Source organism: Myotis lucifugus, unplaced genomic scaffold (assembly GCF_000147115.1).
Source record: "Myotis lucifugus unplaced genomic scaffold, Myoluc2.0 scaffold_20, whole genome shotgun sequence".
Lineage (NCBI taxonomy): Eukaryota > Metazoa > Chordata > Mammalia > Chiroptera > Vespertilionidae > Myotis > Myotis lucifugus.
In genome coordinates, this window is record NW_005871068.1 from 6,229,228 (window position 1) to 6,251,543 (window position 22,316).

General features: G+C 39.3%; 1 protein-coding gene across 1 annotated transcript in view; it reads left to right on the forward strand.

Annotated features, from left to right (window-relative positions):
* IL1RAPL1 (interleukin 1 receptor accessory protein like 1) overlaps positions 1–22,316 on the forward strand; it is a 1,338,708-nt gene that overhangs the window by 177,447 nt on the left and 1,138,945 nt on the right. Inside the window, exon 2 of the mRNA XM_006085649.3 lies at positions 20,850–20,955. Within this exon, the coding sequence (XP_006085711.1) occupies positions 20,874–20,955 (82 nt within the window). The 5' untranslated portion in view covers positions 20,850–20,873. The remainder of the gene's footprint in view (positions 1–20,849; positions 20,956–22,316) is intronic.

The window sequence follows — 22,316 nt, forward strand, 5'->3', positions numbered from 1 at the left end:
ACAGTTTTGACACAGAATTGATACTGTGTGCTCTTGTCGGCACTTCCCAGTCATAAAACCTATGAAAACTTCCAAGAGCTATGTGAAGGAAGCTCCCTTTGTTCTCATTTAATGTCAGTGTATGTATAGAATGAAATGGTGTTTGTAAGAAATTATATGAGAAACAGGTGGTCTTTGTTTTGTTTGTATATTTCCTTCAATTTCAGAGTGCCAATATCAATTTTATACTGTGATTAGGAATTGCATGACAGCAGCCTGTATGTCAAATAATCAATTCATCGAAATTCATATTCAATATAACATTGCTTTTAAGATAAAGTTTTTGTAATCTATTGAATTGGCTCTTTGTTATATATAGCAGTCAATCACAGATTTGTTTTGAGTGTAAAGTTTGTATATTTATTTGTTTGTTGTATACCTGAAACTAAGATGTTAACCATAAGAATATTTAAAAAATCAAAAATGAAAAAGAATCGAGTCTCATAGAAAAAAAAAAAGCTGCAATATTTAAATCAGATCATTGATTGAAATACTGCAGAGACCTATTCCTTTACACCTGATGTAAAAATAAATGACAGTATAGGATCTGAATTGAATTACAACCTGCATTTATATTGTATAGATAGATTTAGAAAAAGTTTTGGTTTAACAGAAGGCACATTTTAGTTATCCACTGATGCAAAATGTGGGACGGAGAATGTCATTTTTGTTGCAGTCTACTGATTACACGAGCCACAAGGGCAGCTCAGATGCTAGAGGAGTGGAGAAACAGACTCTGTCTCTCAATGGAGGAATGACGTGTGCATGTAGAAGGGATGAAATTGACAACTATAATAGTAATATCTATTCAAGATGTATTATTTAATGATACTTGTATATTTCGAATATCACTATCATGAGGGAAAGTAAGGAAACATTGCTCACTTATCCCCATAAGTAAAGTAATACATAGAAATAATATTTGACCATTTGATGAAGTATAATGTGACACAGTAAGTGCGTCTTGTGTTTCAAGTTGATGAAGCAGACAGACCAAAGTTATCATTCTGGGAGGACACTTCCCAGTATAGGCCCGCATTTAAGAAGAGAGAATTCCTTACTTTCATGACATCTGTTTGTTGCAATGTGAGATTGAATAAAAAATGAGATGACTTTGAAGAATATTACTATATTATATAATTTTAAATGTTCCAAGAAATTGTAGCGATAACTTTATCCATTCTTTCATCACAAAGATAAGGATACTAAAGCTTAGAGAAGTTAAGTGGATTTGTTGGTGGCTGGTGTAGCACACTTTGGTCTTGAATGTAGGTATCTTAACTGCCAAGTCATTGCTCTTCCATTATTTCATACATTGACAATCCTTTTCCAAATTCTGAAGCACTGTCCTCTGCAAATAGTGAATCAGAGCTTATCTTATTACTAGAGGTCCGGTGCACAAAATTCGTGTAGGGGTATGGTCCCTAGGCCTGGCCAGCAATCAAAGCGTGAGCATCTGGTGTAGAAGGGCAGGTCCCAGCTGACCTCTGGGCCCTGGGCAGCACCTGGGACCCCAGGCCCCCGTGCGTCCTCCTCCGCCTGAGTCATTGGGCCCCCGCCCAGGTTCCTCAGTGCCTAGGAGCCCTGCTCACACCTGCCTTGGCTGGCGCAACCCACTCACCTGCTCCACCATCCCACTGCAGTCCCACTGTCATTGGGGCCAGCAGCGCATCCACTGCTGCCTATTGCCAGTGCTGCATTGCTGATGTCCGTCATGTTCCGCACTTCCCCCTGGTGGTCAGCTCATGTCATAGCGAGCGATCGAGCTCCTGGTTGAACTCCCAGTCAAACTCCTGGTCAAGGGAACAATTTGCATAATAGGCTTTTATTATATAGGATATTTTCAATGATTTTTGGGTCCCTAGAAAAGTGCCAAAGTTTAGTCAACCTGACAGGAGTATGATAGTAATTTATGTACATCTGGTGAGCTGGGGAGAATGTAGTGTTGGTGGGCCATGAAGCTTATACAATTTTGGCCTCACCCTATAAGAAAAAAAAGGATGCAAAATTAAAACAAAAAAGATGCAAAAGTACAGCAGGTCCTCAAATAATGTTTCATTCACATTGTTTTGTTATAACATTGATGAGATGCCATAGGATCTTAACTTTTGTTTATATCAATTAGCCTATGGTAAAATTGATTTTGTTATATGTTGTTTCACTGTAGTTCCAAGAACCTATCAATGATGCTAAGTGGGGAAACTTACTCTACAGGGCTTTAAAATAGGCCTGTATAATTTAAGGGCCCTCAAGCTCCTGCCTCATCAGCCTCTGGTGGTTAATCAATTTGTTTTATTGAAATAATAGAGCTGTGATTGAACTTTTGGAAAAACATGTTGTCATTCCAGACAAAGTTGTTACTGAAGGGTAATCTTTTTTCTGGACGTAAGGTGATTCCTTTCAACATTTACAATGGATTTTAAATACATTCTTGCTATATGTATGATCATATGCAAGGGAATTTAGGTAATGCTTTCTAGCTCTAAGAAATAATGATGCTTCATTTTATAGTAATTTAAGACAATGTGGCTCCACTTTTTAAAAACCTCCAACTACAAATATTTAGGTGGGAAGCAGGGCTATTGATCTATGAAGGCCAAAGACTTATGCAGTAATTTGATGTTAAAGCAATCTTGTGTATCTGCTTATTTTTAGAAGCCATGGGATTATACTTTATTTGACCTCAGTTTCCTCATTTACAATATGATGATAAAGAGGGTACCATCTTCTGTCTGTTGAAAATGGTTGGTATGAGTGGGATCAATGTAAGTATTCAGAGAAATGATGCATATATAAAATAGCATTTTCAGTCACTTTTCCAGTGTTAATATGCCACACATAGAATGCATGATAGGCACAGAGGAAATAAGGGCAATATTTTACATTGCAGAGTGTTCTGAGATAGGCAAGGCTGTTATTATGTTGCCTATTCTTGTAAAGAAAATCAGCTGCAGGATATGAACTTATTTTCCCTGAAGTAATGTAGCTGGGATTCAAGCCCAGGATTAGGACACAAAGGGCGGCAGGCTTTTCATTATGAGCCTCTGTTTCTTCCTAAAGGCCGGCAGAAGTTTATACCATCCCCACTGTCCTTCCCCACTTGGAAAAAACTGTATTCCCAAGGCCTTGTAATTTAGCTTTTTGTTATGACTGCTTTTCTGTGAGTTATTTAATTAGAATCTGCAGCTTTTGGCAGGAAAAGAGTCAACCCAGCATATTTCTAACAAGCGATGTCTTTAGGGGAGAAAGTCCAAGTGAGCAAATAGAAGAGAAGGGTTGCATGATAGTAGCTGCTAGAATATATTAGTTGCAGACCAATTTTAGTGGGAGTGTCAGTCACCATGAATTACATTTTTAAGTGAAGTGGCCTGAAAAACAAGAATGGGATGGAACAAAGCATGCATATCGTAGTACAGAATGTTTGGAATTCTCCCAAACTTGTCATTTTTTAATGGAGGAACTTTAAGAAGCAAGAGGGGGGCTTTTGTTGGTAGAATAATCTTGGAAAATGCCTTCCAAGGGCACCTTTAAACATTCCTATTCAGACTTGATGTTTTGAAAGGCTTTTCTATTAGATAAATAAGATTTTAAAAGCAACAGTTAATATGTATACCATTTTGAAATAAATCAGTGTAGGTCAATGGATAATACCATTGAGCATTTTATAAATAAATAAATAAAATATATATATATATATATAAAACTAGAGGCCCAGTTCATGAAATTTGTGCATGGGTAGGGTCCCTAGCCTGGCCGGTGATCAGGGCCAATCAGGGCCTTTCTTCCGACTGCCATCTGAGGCCTTCCTTCCCTGGCTGCTGGCTGTAGCCTGGGGCCTTCCTTTGTTTTGTGCCGCCCCCTTGTGGTCAGCGCATATCATAGCGAGCAATCAAACTCCCGGGCTCCTGGTCGAACTTCCAAGGGGACACTTTGCATATTAGCCTTTTATATAGAGAGACTAGAGGCCTGGTGCACAAAAATTTATGCACTCGGGGCCGGGAACCCCTCAGCCCGGCCTGTGCCCTCTTGCAGTCTGGGACCCCTTGGGGGATAACCACCTGCTGGCTTATGCCCGCTCCCTGGGGGATTGGGCCTAAGCTGGCAGTCAGACATCCCTCTGGCAGCCCGGGAGCCCTTGGGAGATGCCCACTTGCCAGCAGGGAGCAAGCCTAAGCTGCAGTCAGACATCCTTAGCGCTGCTGAGGTGGCGGGAGAGGCTCCCACCACCACCGCTGTACTGGCAGCCATCAGCTTGGCTTGTGGCTGAACAGAGCTCCCCCTGTGAGAGCGCACTGATCACTAGGGGGAATCTCCTGCATTGAGCGCCTGCCCCCTGGTGGTCAGTGTGTGTCATAGTGACCAGTCATTCCCAGTCGTTCTGCTGTTAGGGTCAATTTGCATATTACCCTTTTATTATAGAGGATAGAGGCCTGGTGCACGGGTGGGGGCCGGCTGGTTTGCCCTGAAGGGTGTCCCGGATCAGGTTGGGGGTCCTTCTGGGGTGCCTGCCCAGCCTGGGTGAGGGGCTGAGGGCTGTTTGCAGGCTGGCTAAGCCCCCCAGCGGGGACCCTCACCCCATGAGGGTGTGGCCAGCCTGGGTGAGGGGCTGATGGCTGTTTGCAGGCTGGCCACAGCCCCTTCAGTGTGGGGGTCCCCACTGGGGTGCCTGGCCAGCCTGGGTGAGGGGCTAAGGGCCATTTTCAGGCTGGCCACAGCCCTTCAGGGTGGGGGGTCCTGCTGGGGTGCCTGGCCAGCCTGGGTGAGGGGCTGATGGTTGTTTGCAGGCTGTCCACAGCTCCTTCAGGTTGGTGGTCCCCCCTGGGATGCCTGGCCAGCCTGGGTGAGGGGCTGATCGCTGTTTGCAGGCTGGCCACAGCCCCCAGCCACCCAAGCTCCCAGTGGAGGCTGGCTGGAAGCAGGTATCTGGAATTTATTTATCTTCTATAATTGAAACTTAGTTGCCTTCAGCGGAGGCCAGAGCCGGCCAGGGCAGGCGGGGGAGTATGGTTTCCTCCATCGCCGGGGCAACCAAGCCTCCTGCTTGCTCCAGCTCCGTGGCTGCCGGCCACCATCTTGGTTGGGTTAATTTGCATATAGTTGCTCTGATTGTGTGGTGGGCATGGCTTGGGGCATAGCGAAGGTACTGTCATTTTGCATGTTTCTCTTTTATTAGATTAGATTAGAAGTAACATAGCTGATTGTGTTTTTTTAAATTGTTGATTGTATTACAAATGTCTTCCATCCCCACTTTACTTCTTTCCTCCCAGCCCCTACTCATCCCTCCCAGAAGTTCACTACCCTATTGCCCATGTCCATGAGCTATGCATATCCTATGTAATAAAAGGCCAGCGACTATAAGGTGTAACGACCAGAACGGCTAATCAATCAGTCACTATGAGGTGCATTGACCACCTCTCGGTCCCTCCCCCCAGCCTGCAGGCTCCGATCACCAGATGGAGAATGGGGAACCGGGGTGGGTGTCAGCAGTGGGGAGGGACTGGGGACTGGTGAGCCGGTGGAATGGCCGACCTTCTGGTCCATTCCCCCGGCCCGCAGACTCCGATAGATCACCAGATGGCGAAAGGCAACCGGAGTGGGTGTTGTCAGCGGGGCAGGACTGGGGACTGGCGAGCAGGTGGAATGGCTGACCTCTTGGTCCCTTCCCCTGGCCCGCAGGCTCCAATAGATCACCAGATGGTGAACAGGGAACCGAGGTGGGTGTCTGTGGCGGGGCGGGACTAGGGACTGGCGAATGGGCAGAAGATGGCCCTGATGGAAGACTAGTCCTAGGGACCCTACCCGTGCAGATTTCATGCACTGGGCCTCTAATAAGTATATAAGTTCTTTGGTTTATCTCTTCTCGTCCCCCCAATCCCCACATCAAGGTATGTCAGTCTGTTCCATGCCTCCATGCTTCTGATCTTATTTTGTTGGTTAATTCATTTTGTTCATTAGATTCCACAAATAAGTGAGATCATGTGATATTTGTCTTCCATCTTAAGGTGTTGAATATCACCTGGGAGGTGTGGCTCAGCAGTTGATAGTCAACCCGGGGAACTAATAAGACACTGGTTCTATTCTATCGATCCCCAGTAGGGGGCGAGCAAGAGGCAGCCTATGGGAGTTTCTATCTCTCTATCCCTCTCCTTCCTCTCTCTCTAAAAATCAATAAAAACACATTTTTTAAAAAGTGTTGACTGTTGCTTATGCAATGTAGTTTAGCTTTTATAAAGAACTTTATAAAAGTTCTTTTATAATAAAAGAAGATAAAAGTTAAATACTAGGTGAAAAAACAATTGTTTTAATGAAACTGACAACCATGGATTAAAAGAGTTTTCTACCCTTTTGGCTCAAAGCATTTAATTATTGGTAGATGGAAAACATAGGAATGGTGGAGTCTATTGAGAATACCCTTACCAGGGAAGGTGAGATCCTGCTATTTGGGATGAGAATATTATGTGGTTTTTCATCATGTCACACCATACAGTATTTCAGGTACATATTTTATCCAGTAAATAGGTGATGACATGGCTCTCTGCATGATGTTGATGAGAAACTATTTTTTGATCTATGTTTTATGAAGTCCATAGGTTTCTCAAAATTAGGTTTTCTGCTAACATGATTGCAATAATACCTACTGGAGTTTAAATTTGTGCCTATTTTTCCAAGAACAAGTTGTAAATCCTGTTAAATTGCAATGTCAAACCCATAGCTTGCATTGAAGTTAACTTAGAGAGAATAGTAGACTAGCTTCCAAGCAGGCAGTATGACAGTATTTAGACCCCAGCATGACTGAAAGCATTTTTCTTAAGTGCAAGCATTGGCTATATTACCCAGGGAGTTAAAACACAGGCGGCTAAAGGGAACTGGATCTTTTCAGTCTGTCAAATTATGTGTCTGCCTCTTAATCATTATCACGAAACCATTCTTTGGGACTACTTGAACAAGTTAGCTTTCAATTAGCATGACATTATATTGGCAGGTCTAAACTATTAGAAAAAATACTCTTTTGTTTTTGTTTTTTTTCATGGACATCAATCATATACATCAACAATTTATTGGTGCAGTTTCATGGTCCAACATTATTACAACCTGCTAAACTCTTAAAAATCTTGTCTCTCTATATTCCTATTATACTCACTTTGAAAAATCTCCAAACTGAGTTAAATTCAACTATCTAACTGCTTCCAGCCTTTAACCAAATTGTTGAGCATTGGTGAAATAAATCACACTACCTTTCTGATTTAATCTTTTTTCCCCCAACTATATGTTTTTATTGATTTCAGAGAGAGGGGGAGAGGAAGAGAGATATAGAAACATCAATGATGACAGATAATCATTGATCAGCTGCCTCCTGCACACCCCACATTGGGGATCGAGCCCGCAACCTGGGCATGTGCCCTGACTGACCGAGAATCAAACCATGACCTCCTGGTTCATAGGTCGAAATTCAACCACTGAACCACGCCAGCCAGGCCTGACTTAATCTTTATGATCACATAGCCCCAGTAGACATGCAACAGTGCTATCCAATCCTTCTCCTTCTCTAGGACATTTACTGTACTACGCTATGAGATATTATTTTGCCCATTCTCCTCTATTTTTAAAATTTCTACTCTCTTTCTATACCTTTCACACTCAGCTGTGAAACACTCAGCTTAAAAATTCCACCTACTTAATTTCTTTTTTAAAATAGTGATACAGCCAGGCCGCAGTGCCTCAGTGGTTGAGCGTCAACCTATGAACCAGGAGGTCAAGGTTCGATTCCTGGTCAGGGCACATGCCCAGGTTGCTGGATGGATCCCTGGTGGGGTGTGTGCGGGAGGCAGCCGATCAGTGATTCTCTCTCACCTTTGATGTTTCTCTCTCTCTCCCCCTCTCCCTCCCTCTCTGAAATCAATAAAAATATATTAAGAACAAGCTTACATTTCATCACTGAATTTGCCAGCCTACTCCTCCCTCCACTTTGAGTAGGTGAATTCTGTCTGGTACTATCTAAAGCCATCCCCAACATTTATGTTTTCAAATACTCTCCCAAAGACTGCTCCTTCGATTGTTAGCTCTCCTACATCACCACTTTATCTCTCAATATAGAATGTTCCCATGAGCGTACAAATATAGCTTCTATTCACACATCTTAAGGAAAACATTCCCTTGAGCTATGACTCTATTGGCTTTACAGAAAGACTCCTCGAACAGTTTTCAATATTCAGAATCTTTGCTATCTTACCTTCCATTCTCTCCTTAGCCATATCCAATGAAGTTTTTATTTCTGAGAAAATGGCTACGCAAAGTTACAAATGAAAGCTATTACCAAATCCAATGGTCAATTTTCAGTTCTCATCTTACCTGACCCCTTTGCTTAATTTGACCCAGTTTGCCATAATTTTCATCTCAAATAGTTTCTCTTGGTTTCCCCCTTACTTCATTAATTCCTAGTTTGCTTTGCTGACTTTTATTCTTCTGTTTGGCCTCATTTAGTTGTAGTTCAAGGCCTCAATCATGAACTCTTTTCTAGCTCCTCTCCAGAGGCGACCATACCTAGTTCCTTTGAGATAAAATCTATATGTTGATGACTCCTAAATATGTCTGAAGCTCAAATTTTCCCCACATTCTTCCCATCTGTTTTTGTTTATATATTGCTATATAAAAATTACTTAAAACTTAATGTCTTCAAATGAAACATCATCTCATGGTTTCTGTGGGTTGGGAATCTGGACATGGCTTAGCTGGGTCTTTGGCTGAAGGTCTCTCACAGGTTTTGGTCAAGGTATTGGCCAGGGCAGCAGTCATTTCAAGGTGTGATTGGGGAAGCATCTGCTTCCAAGCTCACTCAATGGTTGTTGGCAAGATTCAGTTTTCTTAAAATATATTTTTATTGATTTGGGAGAGGGAGATAGAAACATCAATGATGAGAGAGAATCGTTGATTGGCTGCCTCCTGCATGCCCCCTATTGGGGATCAAGCCCGAAACCTGGGTATGTGCCCTTGACTGGAGTTGAACCCGGGACCCTTCAGTCCCCAGGCCAACACTCTATCCACTGAGCCAAACCGGCTAGGGCAGGATTCAGTTTCTTAAAAGTTGTTGGACCAAGTTTTTCTGTTACTGTTGGCCAGAGGCCACCCTCAATTTCTTGCCACACAGGCTTTTGCATAGGGCAGCTCACAGCATGGCAGCTGGCTTTATCAAAGTGAGTAGTAAGAGAAGGCCAGCAAATCATCAATCAGGTTTTGTAACTTAATCTCAGAAGTGACATCCCATTACTTTTTTCCTTTTAATGAGTCATTAGGTCCAACATGCACTCCAAAGAAGGAGGTTACATGAGGTCATGAATAGCAAGGGGCAGAGGTCATTAGAGCAGTGGTTCTCAACCTTCTGGCCCTTTAAATACAGTTCCTCATGTTGTGACCCAACCATAAAATTATTTTCGTTGCTACTTCATAACTGTAATGTTGCTACTGTTATGAATCATAATGTAAATATCTGATATGCAGGATGGTCTTAGGCGACCCCTGTGAAAGGGTCGTTCGACTGCCAAAGGGGTCGCGACCCACAGGTTGAGAACCGCTGCATTAGAGGCTACTACACTAACATATCAAATTAATTTGTATATTTTATAGGCATCTCAAACTTAAAGTATCCAAAAAGGATAACATCCTCGTAACAACTTCCCAAACTTGCCATTCTCCTGCTCTTTCCTGTCTTAGATACTAGTAGCGCAATACATTTCTATTCTCTGAACAAGCCTAGAATTTGCCTTTGATTTCATATTTACTTACCACACCCAATACATTAGTAACTCCTATTGCTCTTATTTCTAAGTTGTACAACAAGTCTGATGATTTTCCATCAGTACCTTTGTTATAACTCTAGTCTAAGGCAATATCAATTCTTGTCTGAACTACTGCATTAGCCCCCAACCTAATTAGTACCCCTTTTTCTATTTTTGCTCCATTATAGTCCATTCTTCACATAGTAGTCAAGGTGAACTTTAAATAATGCATATAATCTTATTAGTACCTGTATTAGTTTCCTAGGGCTGCAACAACAAATTGCCACAAATTGAGTGGCTTAAGACAACAGAAATTTATTCTCTCACGGTTTTGGATGATAGAATTCTAAAATCATGGCAGGGCCACACTGTCTCTGATGCTTTCTTAAATCTTTCTGTTTTCTTATGGTTATTGGAAATTTTTTTATTTTACTTGGCTTGTATACACATCAGTACAATCTCTGCCTTCATCATCCATGGCCTTCCTCCCTATCAGTGTGTCTCTCTCCTTATAAGGACACCAGTAATCAGATTTAGAGTCTACTCTAATTCAGTATGACCTCTTTTTAACTTGGTAACATCTGCAAAGACCCTATTCCCCAGTAAGGCCATTTATATAGGTACTTAAGGCTAGAAGTTCAACATATCTTTTGGGTGGCACAGTTCAACCCACAACAGTCTGAATTAAACTCTGAATTACTTTTCTACAAATAAAATAGAAGTCCCCGCTTGGATTGGTCCCAGCCTGTTTTTCAGGTCTTACCTAGTTCCACTCTCTTTATTGTCCAATCTGCTTCACCCATTTTGATCTTTCTGTCATACAACTATACCCAGCACCTTCTGGTCTCATGGCCTTTGCATGTTCTTACTTTTCCTGGGCTGTTCCCCTCCCTCCACCCATATCTACATGTGATTGCCTCCATCTCACGATTTAGATCCCAAGTTATAATAGGCAAAACCTTGGAGACGTTAAAACAGTAACTTCTTTACCACATAACTCCCTATTCTATAGTCTTTTTTTTCATTTTCCTCATAAAATTTATACTTAAATGAAATATATTACTTACTTGTCTGCTTGTGTTTGTCTGGGGAAAACATAAGCTTGATGCAGGATGGATCTTGAACTATCTGTTTCCTTTTATGACTCCAATGTCTAGGATAGTGTGTGGCATGTGTTGGTAAAGGGATTTATATACCCATTGAAACCTCAGAGATGAAGATGATATACAGAACTGCTAAATAGGTTCTGGAAAGAAGTTGATACCAAATGTTGATTTATCTTTGATCTTCTAAACTTGTGGAGATGGCAAGAATTTATGTATAGTGTTTTTAGATGTGGTAGGAAGAAGAACACTCAATCTTAGAATTCAATTCTTAGAAGAACCCCAAGCAAGAAAAGGTATATGCTAAGTGTTGGGAAGTTAAGAAGCAAGCAGATTAGACAGGCATATAGCAATTTACTAGTATTCTCTTTGAGGAGGTAGTGAAACACCTGCGATAAAGAAGCAGGGCTCTCAGATAGTGGCAATCTTTGAGTTGAGATATTGTAGCAAATACCTAATTGAAAACCATGTAAATATCGCATGGAAAGATTTTAAGTTCATGCATGTACTCTCTAAGCACATGCTGTGCAAAGAAATAGCACTATCTGCCTTGGCTGGTTTGGCTCAGTGGATAGAGCATCAGCCTGTGCACTGAAGGGTCCCGGGTTCGATTCCTGGTCAGAGCACATGCCCAGGTTGTGGGCTGAATCCCCAGTAGGGGGTGTGCAGGAGGTAGTGGAGAAATGATTCTGTCATCATTGATGTTTCTATCTCTCTCTCCCTCTCCCTTCCTCTATGAAATCAATAAAATAAATAAAAGAAGTTGTTATGGCTGAGGGTACATTGAGTTTAACTGGAAAAATAAAACTTTTAAAGACTTTTGTGCCACATATAATAATCATCAAATATTGGAATGCTAATTAACATAAAATCACTTTTTCTTGAGAGTTGCAGTAGTTTTCTTCGATATGTTGAATTTTAAAATGTACAGAAATGTGATAAGGGGCAGGTTTATCCAAGTCTCTGTTAAATATTTTGTCAGGGAGAACTCACAAAGGACGGCAAATCTTCTCAGCTGGGATCATGTTTGCAGCCCACAAGAGTGATGATCGGATATATTTGCTTTTCCTCCCTGTCTTTGTCACTTGCCTCATCCAATCTGCTGACTGTGGGACCCAAAAACATTTCTTTGGTATGAGCTTTTGAAGCTGAATTACAGTGGAAGGCATGATGAATACGAAAGGTGTAAGAAAGGTGAATTAGAAAAGTGGCAGATGGAAACTGTGTAGTGTTTTTATTTATGCTCTCTATTCTGGTGCACAGTGCACTTTCCATTTCAGCTGGTCAGGTTCATCCATTTACTGGATTTTCTCCTGTCACCAAATAAATGTGAGTTATATTGAGTTTTATAGAATTTTCTGCTAGTATATGGAATATTTCCATTGCCCCAATAATTCCCAGTCATTTCAACTCGGAATTGTTACATATAGTTAATTTAGTTAAGTCTGTACTATCAACACAGCCCTGGAAATGTTCAGTGGCTTTATAACAGTAAAGAGTAATATGTACCCAAGCACTAATGTTTACTGCTAATCTTACATTATTGTACTTTATTTTTGCAGGAATCCTCTGAGGGGAAGACTATATCCTTGATCACTTTATAGATTAGAGAACAGAGGTATAGAGATATAAAGTATCATTAATTTGTCCAAGTTTGCACAACTGATAAGAAGTTGAACTGGGATTTAAATATAAATATAGGTAGTTCTAGTCCTGAGTGTATGCACTTAACCACATTCATTATACATCTCTAAAGGTCTATCTTTGTTTTGTTTTTTAAAGTATTCCTTTTTAATATATATTTTTATTGATTTCAGAGAGGAAGGGAGAGGGAGAGAGAGATAGAAACATCAGTGATGAGAGAGAATCATTGATCAGCTGTCTCCTGCATGCTCCATGCTGGGGATCAAGCCCACAACCCCTGCACATTCCCTGTCTGGGAATCGAACCTTGACCTCCTGGTTCATAGGTCAACGCTCAACCACTGAGCTGTGCTAGCTGGGCTAAAGGTCTATCTTTGCAGACAAGCATCAGCTAGTGCCAGGGACTTTCTAAGCTATAGCTGATTACACTAAGCAACTCTAAACTTTGCAAGGGATGACTGTATAAATTTCAAATGACCTTGAAGCCTTCTAGGAAGCTGTGTCGCAGCCACCATTCCCTTCAGATGGGTAGATGGTTCCAAAGCTGAGAGAAAAGCCTAGTTTGTCAAAATATATTTAGTTTTTATTGATGATGATGTTATGAAAATTGGCTTTTTCTATGCATCCTTGCAAGTCCACTGATCTCTTATTTAACTGCCTCGAAGGTGTCTTTATATTGTTGTTCATATGATTTCTGATTAAAACACCATGATACTAAGCACTCACTAGAATACAAAATGTAACCAAAGGTAGCTTATTGTAATTTCTTCTTTAAACTTAAAAAAAGATTTTCTTTATCTCAAATAATTCATTGACTAACTTTATTATAATCAATAAATACAGTTATAAAGATCTGGAACCTTCATGTTCCCTTGCCAGTCTGGCTATATAGGAATGAATGATCTTCTGTTTAGTATTGTGTTAAATAAATAAACACTATAGCTGTATCTGGATCAGTTTCTAAAGAAAATTACCCTTGTGACTTAAAAGTGTTTTTTTTATGATTTAAACATATACCCCTCCTACTCACCAACCTGTAATGAATATATTGTCAAAAGTGTCATGTTTTCATGACCTCTCCAGGCATCACTGAACACGTTCTATAGACTTGAGAATTCTTCTCTTATATCATCTATCCCATTGCTAAAATTGTTGATTTTCATGTCTCTTTTCCATGTGATCCTTGGCCACAATAACCATTCCCTAATGATTTTGTATCCCCAGTACTTAGAACAGCATCTGAAATATGGTAGTTACTCAAAAATATTTGAAAATAAATGTATATATATTTTTATAATTTGTGGGCAGTTGATTTTCCTTAAGATAATTTTCATAGGTTCATAATATAAGAAACAAGTTTCCCTGGGACTAATTTTAAATATCATACATTTTTGGTAACTTTTAGTTGCAGAGTCTGTGAGAGCCACTGTTTATCCTCTCTGTATGGAATCTATTCCACAACTTTAATATGCATTGGTTTATGTAAATTGTGCATTTGGCAAAATACTTTGTTCCATTCACAAATGGATACTTTAGTTATTTTTTGTAGAGTGAAGAAAATGATTGGTATAATCTTGAGTTTAGTAATGCAAAAACTAGGATTAAATAAATATAATGGATCAATTTTGGGGCATAAAAATTATTACATTCCAGCCAGGAATGGAAAGAGCTAGCATTTGAAAATGTTTCCAGTTAAATGTCATCAAATACTGTGGTAGACACCATAATGACAATTATTTAAACATTATAAACCTTTGAAGTAGGTATTTACTACATCAATATGTTGGGGGAAATAGGTCAGAAATGAAATTAAAATGAAATAAATATGGCACATACTTATGTCCATTCTTTATGGATGAGAAACGGACTTATAGAGATCAAGTAGCTTGCCTAACCTAACATACACTAAGACTATTAATTCAGTTCATTCTCATTCTAAAACCAATTCTGTGCTTTATGATATAAGTGGAATAAAAAAAAATGAGTACAGATTCCCTCCATTTCACTTCCAAAAGTACCTACCATGCAGAAACAAGCAAATGAACCTTTTTTTTCTCCTTAAATTTTCTGACTATGCCCCTATTTGTCTAATTAAAAGACTGGCCAATATTACCAGCAGCATCTTAATTCTAAAACAGTTGTGTGTTTTTTTATCCTTACAATACATAAACTGTGTCTATTGTGGCCTTAAAAATCCTTGCTTCCTTCCTTGATCCACCTCCTTCCTGACTTATATTCCCTTTAATGTCTGATTTTCTCACCCTTTCTCCCCATTGATTCTATTTTTCTGTCTCATAAATATTTGTCAGCTCCAGAGTTGAAAGTATAAGCTTTCTTTTCTTGTTTATCCTAATCTATGTATTTAATTTCAGTTACAATTACAGTGTTGTTACCTTCCATGTCTGTACTGAGCTTCTAGCTACTAATTTCAATTAACTACAAGATAGTTCTAATAGCAGATTCCACAGGCAATTTAAAATTTACATGCCCCAAATATAATTTTGCATATTTCTCCACCCTCATTGTCCAAAATGTCTTCTCTATTTCTATAATATTGGTAAATAGTATTATAATAGACCTCGTTGCTCAAACCATATGCCTCAGATCCATTTTCTTTTTTTAAAATGTTTTATTGATTTTTAAAAAAATATATTTTATTGATTTTTTACAGAGAGGAAGGGAGAGGGATAGAGAGTTAGAAACATCGATGGGAGAGAAACATCGATCAGCTGCCTCCTGCACACTCCCTACTGGGGATGTGCCCGCAACCAAGGTACATGCCCTTGACCGGAATTGAACCTGCGACCCTTGGCCGACGCTCTATCCACTGAGCCAAACCGGTCAGGGCATTTTTATTGATTTTTTACAGGGAGGAAGGGAGAGGGATAGAGAATTAGAAACATCGGGGATGTGCCCGCAACACATGCCCTTGACCGGAATTGAACGTGGGACCTTCCAGTCCGTAGGCCGATGCTCTATCCACTGAGCCAAACCGGTTAGGGCTCAGATCCATTTTCAAATCTTGCTTCTAATGCCACTTTAAAAACAGCAGTAAGCTCTATTTATTCCCAAATCTATTTTGTTCTCTGAGTATTCACCGTTCCTGCACTAAGACTGACCCTCTTTCTCATCTGTCTACATACCACTGGCTGCTAAGCAGTTTCTTGCACCTTCAAACTTTGCTTACTAAAACAGTTCATATTATTCATCTATAAGCTTCCACCGGTTCTTTATTTGTCTATACTGCAAATAATCTTTGGAGTGTGTGAAAGGGGGCGGATCAGAATCTCCAGGGGAGTTATGTGTATTCTGAGGAAATGTATTCAAGACACGTATTTTTTCGATGATTAGAAAAAGGTAAAGACAGTGAAGAGGCATAAAATATTATTGGATGATGGAGTTAGAATATGAGTGAGTAGTGGAGGGTGGGGGTAAGGGGGAGAGATCAACCAAAGGGCTTGTGTGCATGCATATAAGCATAACCAATGGATGCAGACAGCAGGGGTTGAGGGTGAGGGCATGATTGCTGGGGGGGGGGGGCGATGGGGGGGATAAGGACACATATGTAATACCTTAATAAAAAAAAGAATATGAGTGAAAAACATTGTAGGGAAAAGTCCCAAGTTTGTACTTAGCATATCTTACTATTAACAATCCTACACTGACATTTTCAACTTCTGTCACTAAGCCCTCACCCTGTGTGGTCTATTTACACTTCAGTCCTGAAACTTGCCATTTCACCTTCTTACTGTCATAGGTACTGTTGTAATCAATTACCAAAAACTGAGTGGCTTAAAACAACTTAAAATTTCACTTTTAAAGTTCTGGTTGTCAAAGTCCCAAATGCATTGGATTCACTTGGCTAAAAATCAAGGCATTGACATCCCTGTATTTCTTCTGGAGGATCTAGGGGAGGATCTGCTTCCTTACCTTTCCAGCTTGCAGTGGTTCTCAACCTTCTTAATGCTGCGACCCTTTAATACAGTTCCTCGTGTTGTGGTGACCCCCAACCATAAAATTATTTTCGTTGCTACTTCATAACTGTAATTTTGCTACTGTTATGAATCGTAAGGTAAATATCTGATATGCTACATGTGTTTTCCGATGGTCGCGACCCACAGGTTGAGAACCGCTGTGAGGCTACAAACATCCTTGGCACATGTCCTGTTCCTCCCCATTTAAAGTGCATCACTCGCTCTAGCCTGTTTGGCTCAATGGATAGAGCATTGGCCCTTGGACTGAAGGGTCCTGGCAATCTAAAATTTTCATGCCCCAAATATAATTTTGTTTGATTCTGGTCAAGGGCACGTGCCCTGGTTGCAGGTTCGATCCCTGGCCCTGGTTGGAACTTGGGGCTCCTGTGGGAAGCAACCTATTGATGTGTCTCTCTCACATGGTTGTTTCTCTCTGTGTCTCTCCCCCTCCCTTCCACTCTCTCTAAAAATCAATGGAAAAATATCCTTGGGTGAGGATTAACAAATAAAATTTAAAAATAATAAATAATAAAGTGCATCACTTTACTCTCAGACCTTTGCTTTCAAACTTACTTTACTCTCTCTCTGAAGCTGACTCTGCTACCACCTTTTTATATGGATGTTTGTGATTATATTGGGCTCATGCAAATCATAATCTCCCATCTCAAAATCCTTAACTTAGACCACATTTGCAAAGTCCCTTTGCCATGTAAGATAACATTCACAGGATCCAGAAATTCAGACATGGACATGTTTGGCAGTGGATATTATTCCTCTTACCAGAGCAACAATTTCACTCATCCTTTGTCCTAGCCCCATAATTTTATTTCCCTTTGAAAGTCTTTCCTTTATGACCAAGCTGAATTGCATCTTCTGAAGGACTTTCCCTAATACTTCACCTGACCCAACCTGGACCAGAATTAATGATATCTCCCTCTACTCCCTCAGCATATTATACTCACCATATGGCAACAGGGTCAGTCTAATTAAGTAGGTAAGCATTTGTCTCCTTTATTGGCATGTGAGCCTTCTTTGTTAGAGAGCATTACATTATCTCTGTGTCCCTACTGCTCCATCCCACAGCCTCTTGAAAGTATATGCTTAAGTGTTTATCAAATGATGAGTTTGAATGCCAAAATTCAACTGCATATAATAGCAGCCACATTCAGTTTTTAATCCATTCATTTCTTACAACAAACATTTATTGAGCATTGAATATAAAAAGATGAATAAAACACACATTTATCTTGGAGGGACTTCAAGTCTGGTAGAATAGAAAGACATAATTAAACACATAAGCTAACAGTGTGGGGTAGAATGTAAAAAGAGTTGATATATGCACACACACAGAGAGATTCATAGGTGAGGCAATGTGAGTTGAGTTTATAATAGTGTTAATAATAACAATAATAATGGTAACAATAATCACCTGTAATAAGTAAAAACCATAATGGTAGCTTTCATTTATTTACTTTGTTCTTGATGCCAATGCTGTTCTAGGCACTGTGGTATATGTACTGCAATAATATTTACTAGTATTTTGTAAATGAAGGAGCTAGTCCCAGAGTGGTTATTTGCCCAAATCACACAGGTCATAGATGGCAAAACTTGGGGTGCATATGGGAAGCAACCAATCAATGTTTCCCTCTCACATATCTCTCTCTCTCCCTCCCTCACTCCCTCTTCCTTTTTTCTCTCTTTAAAATAAGCCCTAACCAGTTTGGCTCAGTGGATAGAGCATCGGCCTGCGGACTGAAGGGTCCCAGGTTCGATTCCGGTCAAGGGCATGTACCTTGGTTGCAGGTACATCCCCAGTTAGGGGGTGTGCAGGAGGCAGCTGATCGATGTTTCTCTCTCATTGATGTTTCTAACTCTCTATCCCTCTCCCTTCCATTCTGTAAAAGATCAATAAAATATATTTTAAAATAAATAAAAACATATCCTTGAGTGAGGATTAAAAAAATAAGAATCCAGACATACTAATTGCATATAACCACTGTGATATTGTCATTTTGCATAAGATTTAGTAGTGGTTTATGTGAAGCCAATTGGTGTATGGTATTCTTAACAGGAATTAGGCATATTATTTCAAGTCCATTCACCTAGAAATGAAAGCTTCTTGAAATTATGTCATTGATAGTATGGATTAGTATGTGACACTAAGAAAGCACATGGGAACCTCAGTAAATGTTTATATAGTTTCCATTTAGATATCTGGGTAAGAATTTTAATTATGTGACAAGTGAAGTAAAGGCCGGATGTCTATGACTAGACATATTTAACCTATCTGTCTTTTAATATAAAATACAATACGTTTCCTCAAGGAGATTTGTAGAGATGATTGTAGATTGACCAAGGCATTAAATCTGTGAAATGCTATGTAATTCCTTTTTGTTTTCCCTGATACACAAAGTTGGAAGAGATTCAATTATGGATCTTGATGTTACCAAATTGATGCTTTCCAAACCAATTTAATTTTAAGAAATGGAATTACAAACTAGCCTGCATGCCTTATAGAAATGAAACAAGTAAAGAAATAGTATTTTGAACAAGAGTAAAGTAATAAGCCTGGAAGTTTTGGCTCAGTGGCTGAGTGTCGACCAATGACTTTCTTTCAGGAGGTCAAGGTTGGATTCCCAGTCAGGGAACATGCCCGGGTTTCAGATTCCATCCCCAGTGTGGGGTGTGCAGGAGGCAGCCAGTCAATGATTCTCTCTCATCATTGATGTTTCTGTCTCTCTCTCCCTATCCCTTCCTCTCTGAGATAAAATATATGTTTGTGTGTGTGTGTGTGTGTGTGTGTGTGTGTGTATGTATGTATGCATGTTTGTATGTATTAAAGAGTCCAGAAATAAGATAGTTAAGCTGGAACGTCTTATAGTGTGTGGTTGCACCCTGGAGTTTCTTGGGCAGCACTGATTAAACTCACGCTAAGAGAAGAACCGATTCTCACTGCTAACCTGAAGGCTGAAGATGTCAATTTGAAGATTTCCTGCAGCTCCAGTTAGTGCAATGGATGGGAAATGGGATTGGGTTTTAGGAATCCATGACTCAGGCTTGCACTTCAGTGTGGCAGTTTGGCAGATGTGGCTGATGATTCGGCCTTTCAGACTAGTTTTCATTTATGTCTTTATGTGAACTCAGGGTCCTTGATTAGAAAACTGAAGCAGGTTATCATCATTTAAAGGAAAGGGAATTAAAATAGCTTATCCTCAGTGCTTGAAAATGTACTAATTCACTAACTTTCTGACTACAATGATGATGGTAACACTTTACTGCAGGTGAATGGATTTTGATTTTGTTTTGTGAATTAAAATGTGTTTTAACAGACTTTTATTAATGTGACTGGATTAATCATTTAAAAATATTCAGAAGTATCTGAGGCTCTAGCAGAGCAAAAATGTGTGACTGTCAAATCACCATTTCAACTTCCTCATCTTTAATAAAGTCATAGTGATGGAAAGCTGAATATGATCAGTCGTCAATTTTCTTGCAAAGAAACTTGTACTGTCATGGATTGACAGTATGTTTGAACTGTGTTCTGACTTGCTACCTTTTGAAATTCAGTCTTTCAGCTCTACTATCTCAGTCTTTTAACAAACAAAGAGGGATGTTTTTATGCAGAAGACAATGCTCATTTCAGTTAATTTCAAATGAAATAGTATCCCCTTTTGAAATCCAAACACTAAGCTAGTGTCCCTTCTAGTATCCTTCTGAGAGCCTTGTTAGGGGAAGAAATGATGTATCTTCCTATAGCTTCATAGACAGTGTACTTTCTGTCCATAGAGAGACACGGTCTTAAATTTTCCTGAAGTATCTTTTAGAGTTTTTTGAAAGAGAATTGTAAAATTATAATTAAATCTTTAGAGACATAGATTTTATGATTTATTCTCCATTGGAAAGAGTGATACTGAATAAAAGCAGGTTTTATTGCAGCATAGAACATTAAGGTGTCAGTATTTGGCAATTTATATTAAAAATAAATTGTTAGTGAAATAGTAATTTTGAAGGCATTGTTTCCATTTATTTAAATACAATTAGATCCTCTAAATAAAGAGAAATTTTAAACCTTAAATGACTATAAGATTTAAAAAAACATTTTAGAGGTCCTATAGAGATATAATTTTAGCATTACTGGTTTTGATTTAACTTAGGAACCACAGTATATGGGAACATAGAATATGCAGATCCTGTTCATATTCTACCCTTTGGTGAAATTCATTGCCCCAATTGTGCATGATGAGAGGTCTAACAAAAATATAATATTGATATTTATTTTTAAAAATGTATATTTTTCTTTTTTTATCTTTGCTATAGGGAACAGCCTTTAAGAGCTGAAAGATGAAACCTCCGATTCCTCACTTGATTCTCCTATATGCTACTTTTACTCAGAGTTTGAAGGTTGTAACCAAAAGAGGTTCTGGTAAGCAGCGTTCCTTCCTTTCTTCTCACTTTTAAGGCTTGAAGTGATGATGTTACATTTACACATGTGCCATTTGTGGAGGGATCGAGAATTAATGGGAATTCATATTGTGTAAATATTGTGGCTGTCTCTTTAAACGAGTAGAGCATACTCATAGGAAATTAGATAGCTGGGAATAGGTTGAAAAAAAGGTGGCTTATTTCATTAATTACTCTGAATTGGAATGGCTTCCATCGAAAAGCTTGCAGTTTGTTTATATTATTACATGAATTTCAACATTTTTTATAAAGCTTGCCATTTTAATTTTTATGTGGAAATATGATTTTTTTCATGTTGACTTTGACTGCTACTGTTTTAATGTTATCTGTGATTATCAGAGTCTTTTTAGGGTTGCACTTCAGTTGATTTGCTGAATTATTTTGCAAGTATTTAAAGAAAGCACAAGCGTTATTGAAGAAAATGTCGTAGGGAAACATGCTAATATGTTCCCGTGGTCGGCAAACCGCGGCCCTTGAGCCACATACGGCTCTTTGGCCCCTTGAGTGTGGCTCTTCCTAAGCCTTAGGAGTACCCTAATTAACTTAATAACAATGTACTTACCTATGTAGTTTAAGTTTAAAAAGTTTGTCTCTCAAAAGAAATTTCAATCATTGTACTATTGATAATTGGCTCTGTTGACTAATGAGTTTGCCAACCACTGTATAGGCAATCTAGAGGTAAAGTAGAATGATGATATTTAAGGAGCTGCTAAAGGGAATAAAGTTGAAACTTTACATGTTATCACACATCTTGGTGTTCAGTTTACTGCTGAACTTGGAGTTAATGAATGTACAAGGCAATTGAATAAATACTGTTGTTAACATGAAGGTGTATCTTGTACAAAAAGTTATTGAAAATAATCATATTTAATGTCGGGTTACAGAATTTTTGAAGCTGAAGTTTTTGAATACAGTGGAAGGAAAAATGCATTGTGTTTAGTTCTAGAACCAGAATGTTTTATCTATAAGTTCCAGAGAGACAGTGAGGGAAAATCAAGAGGTAGTATGCAAGAAAGCAGCTGCAAAGTATCGGGATATTAAGAATTGCACAAACAAAAGTATCTGGAATTCAGCAAGGAGACAGAATGAAAGGGTTGAGACGGAGCAGTAGCAATGATTTTCAGTCCTTTAGGTCACGAGGCTCTGAACTCACATTGATTATATAATCAAAACGATCACATACAAGGGAAGTAGAGAGCAAGTCTGGGGAGGGATTGAGAAATACTTTTTGCACATACAGGGAGATGGTGCAGGGTTAAGAGTAAAAGGAGTTTTACGGAGGCTATTGGCTCTAGAACTTTTTTGTTGCGGTCTATCTGATGT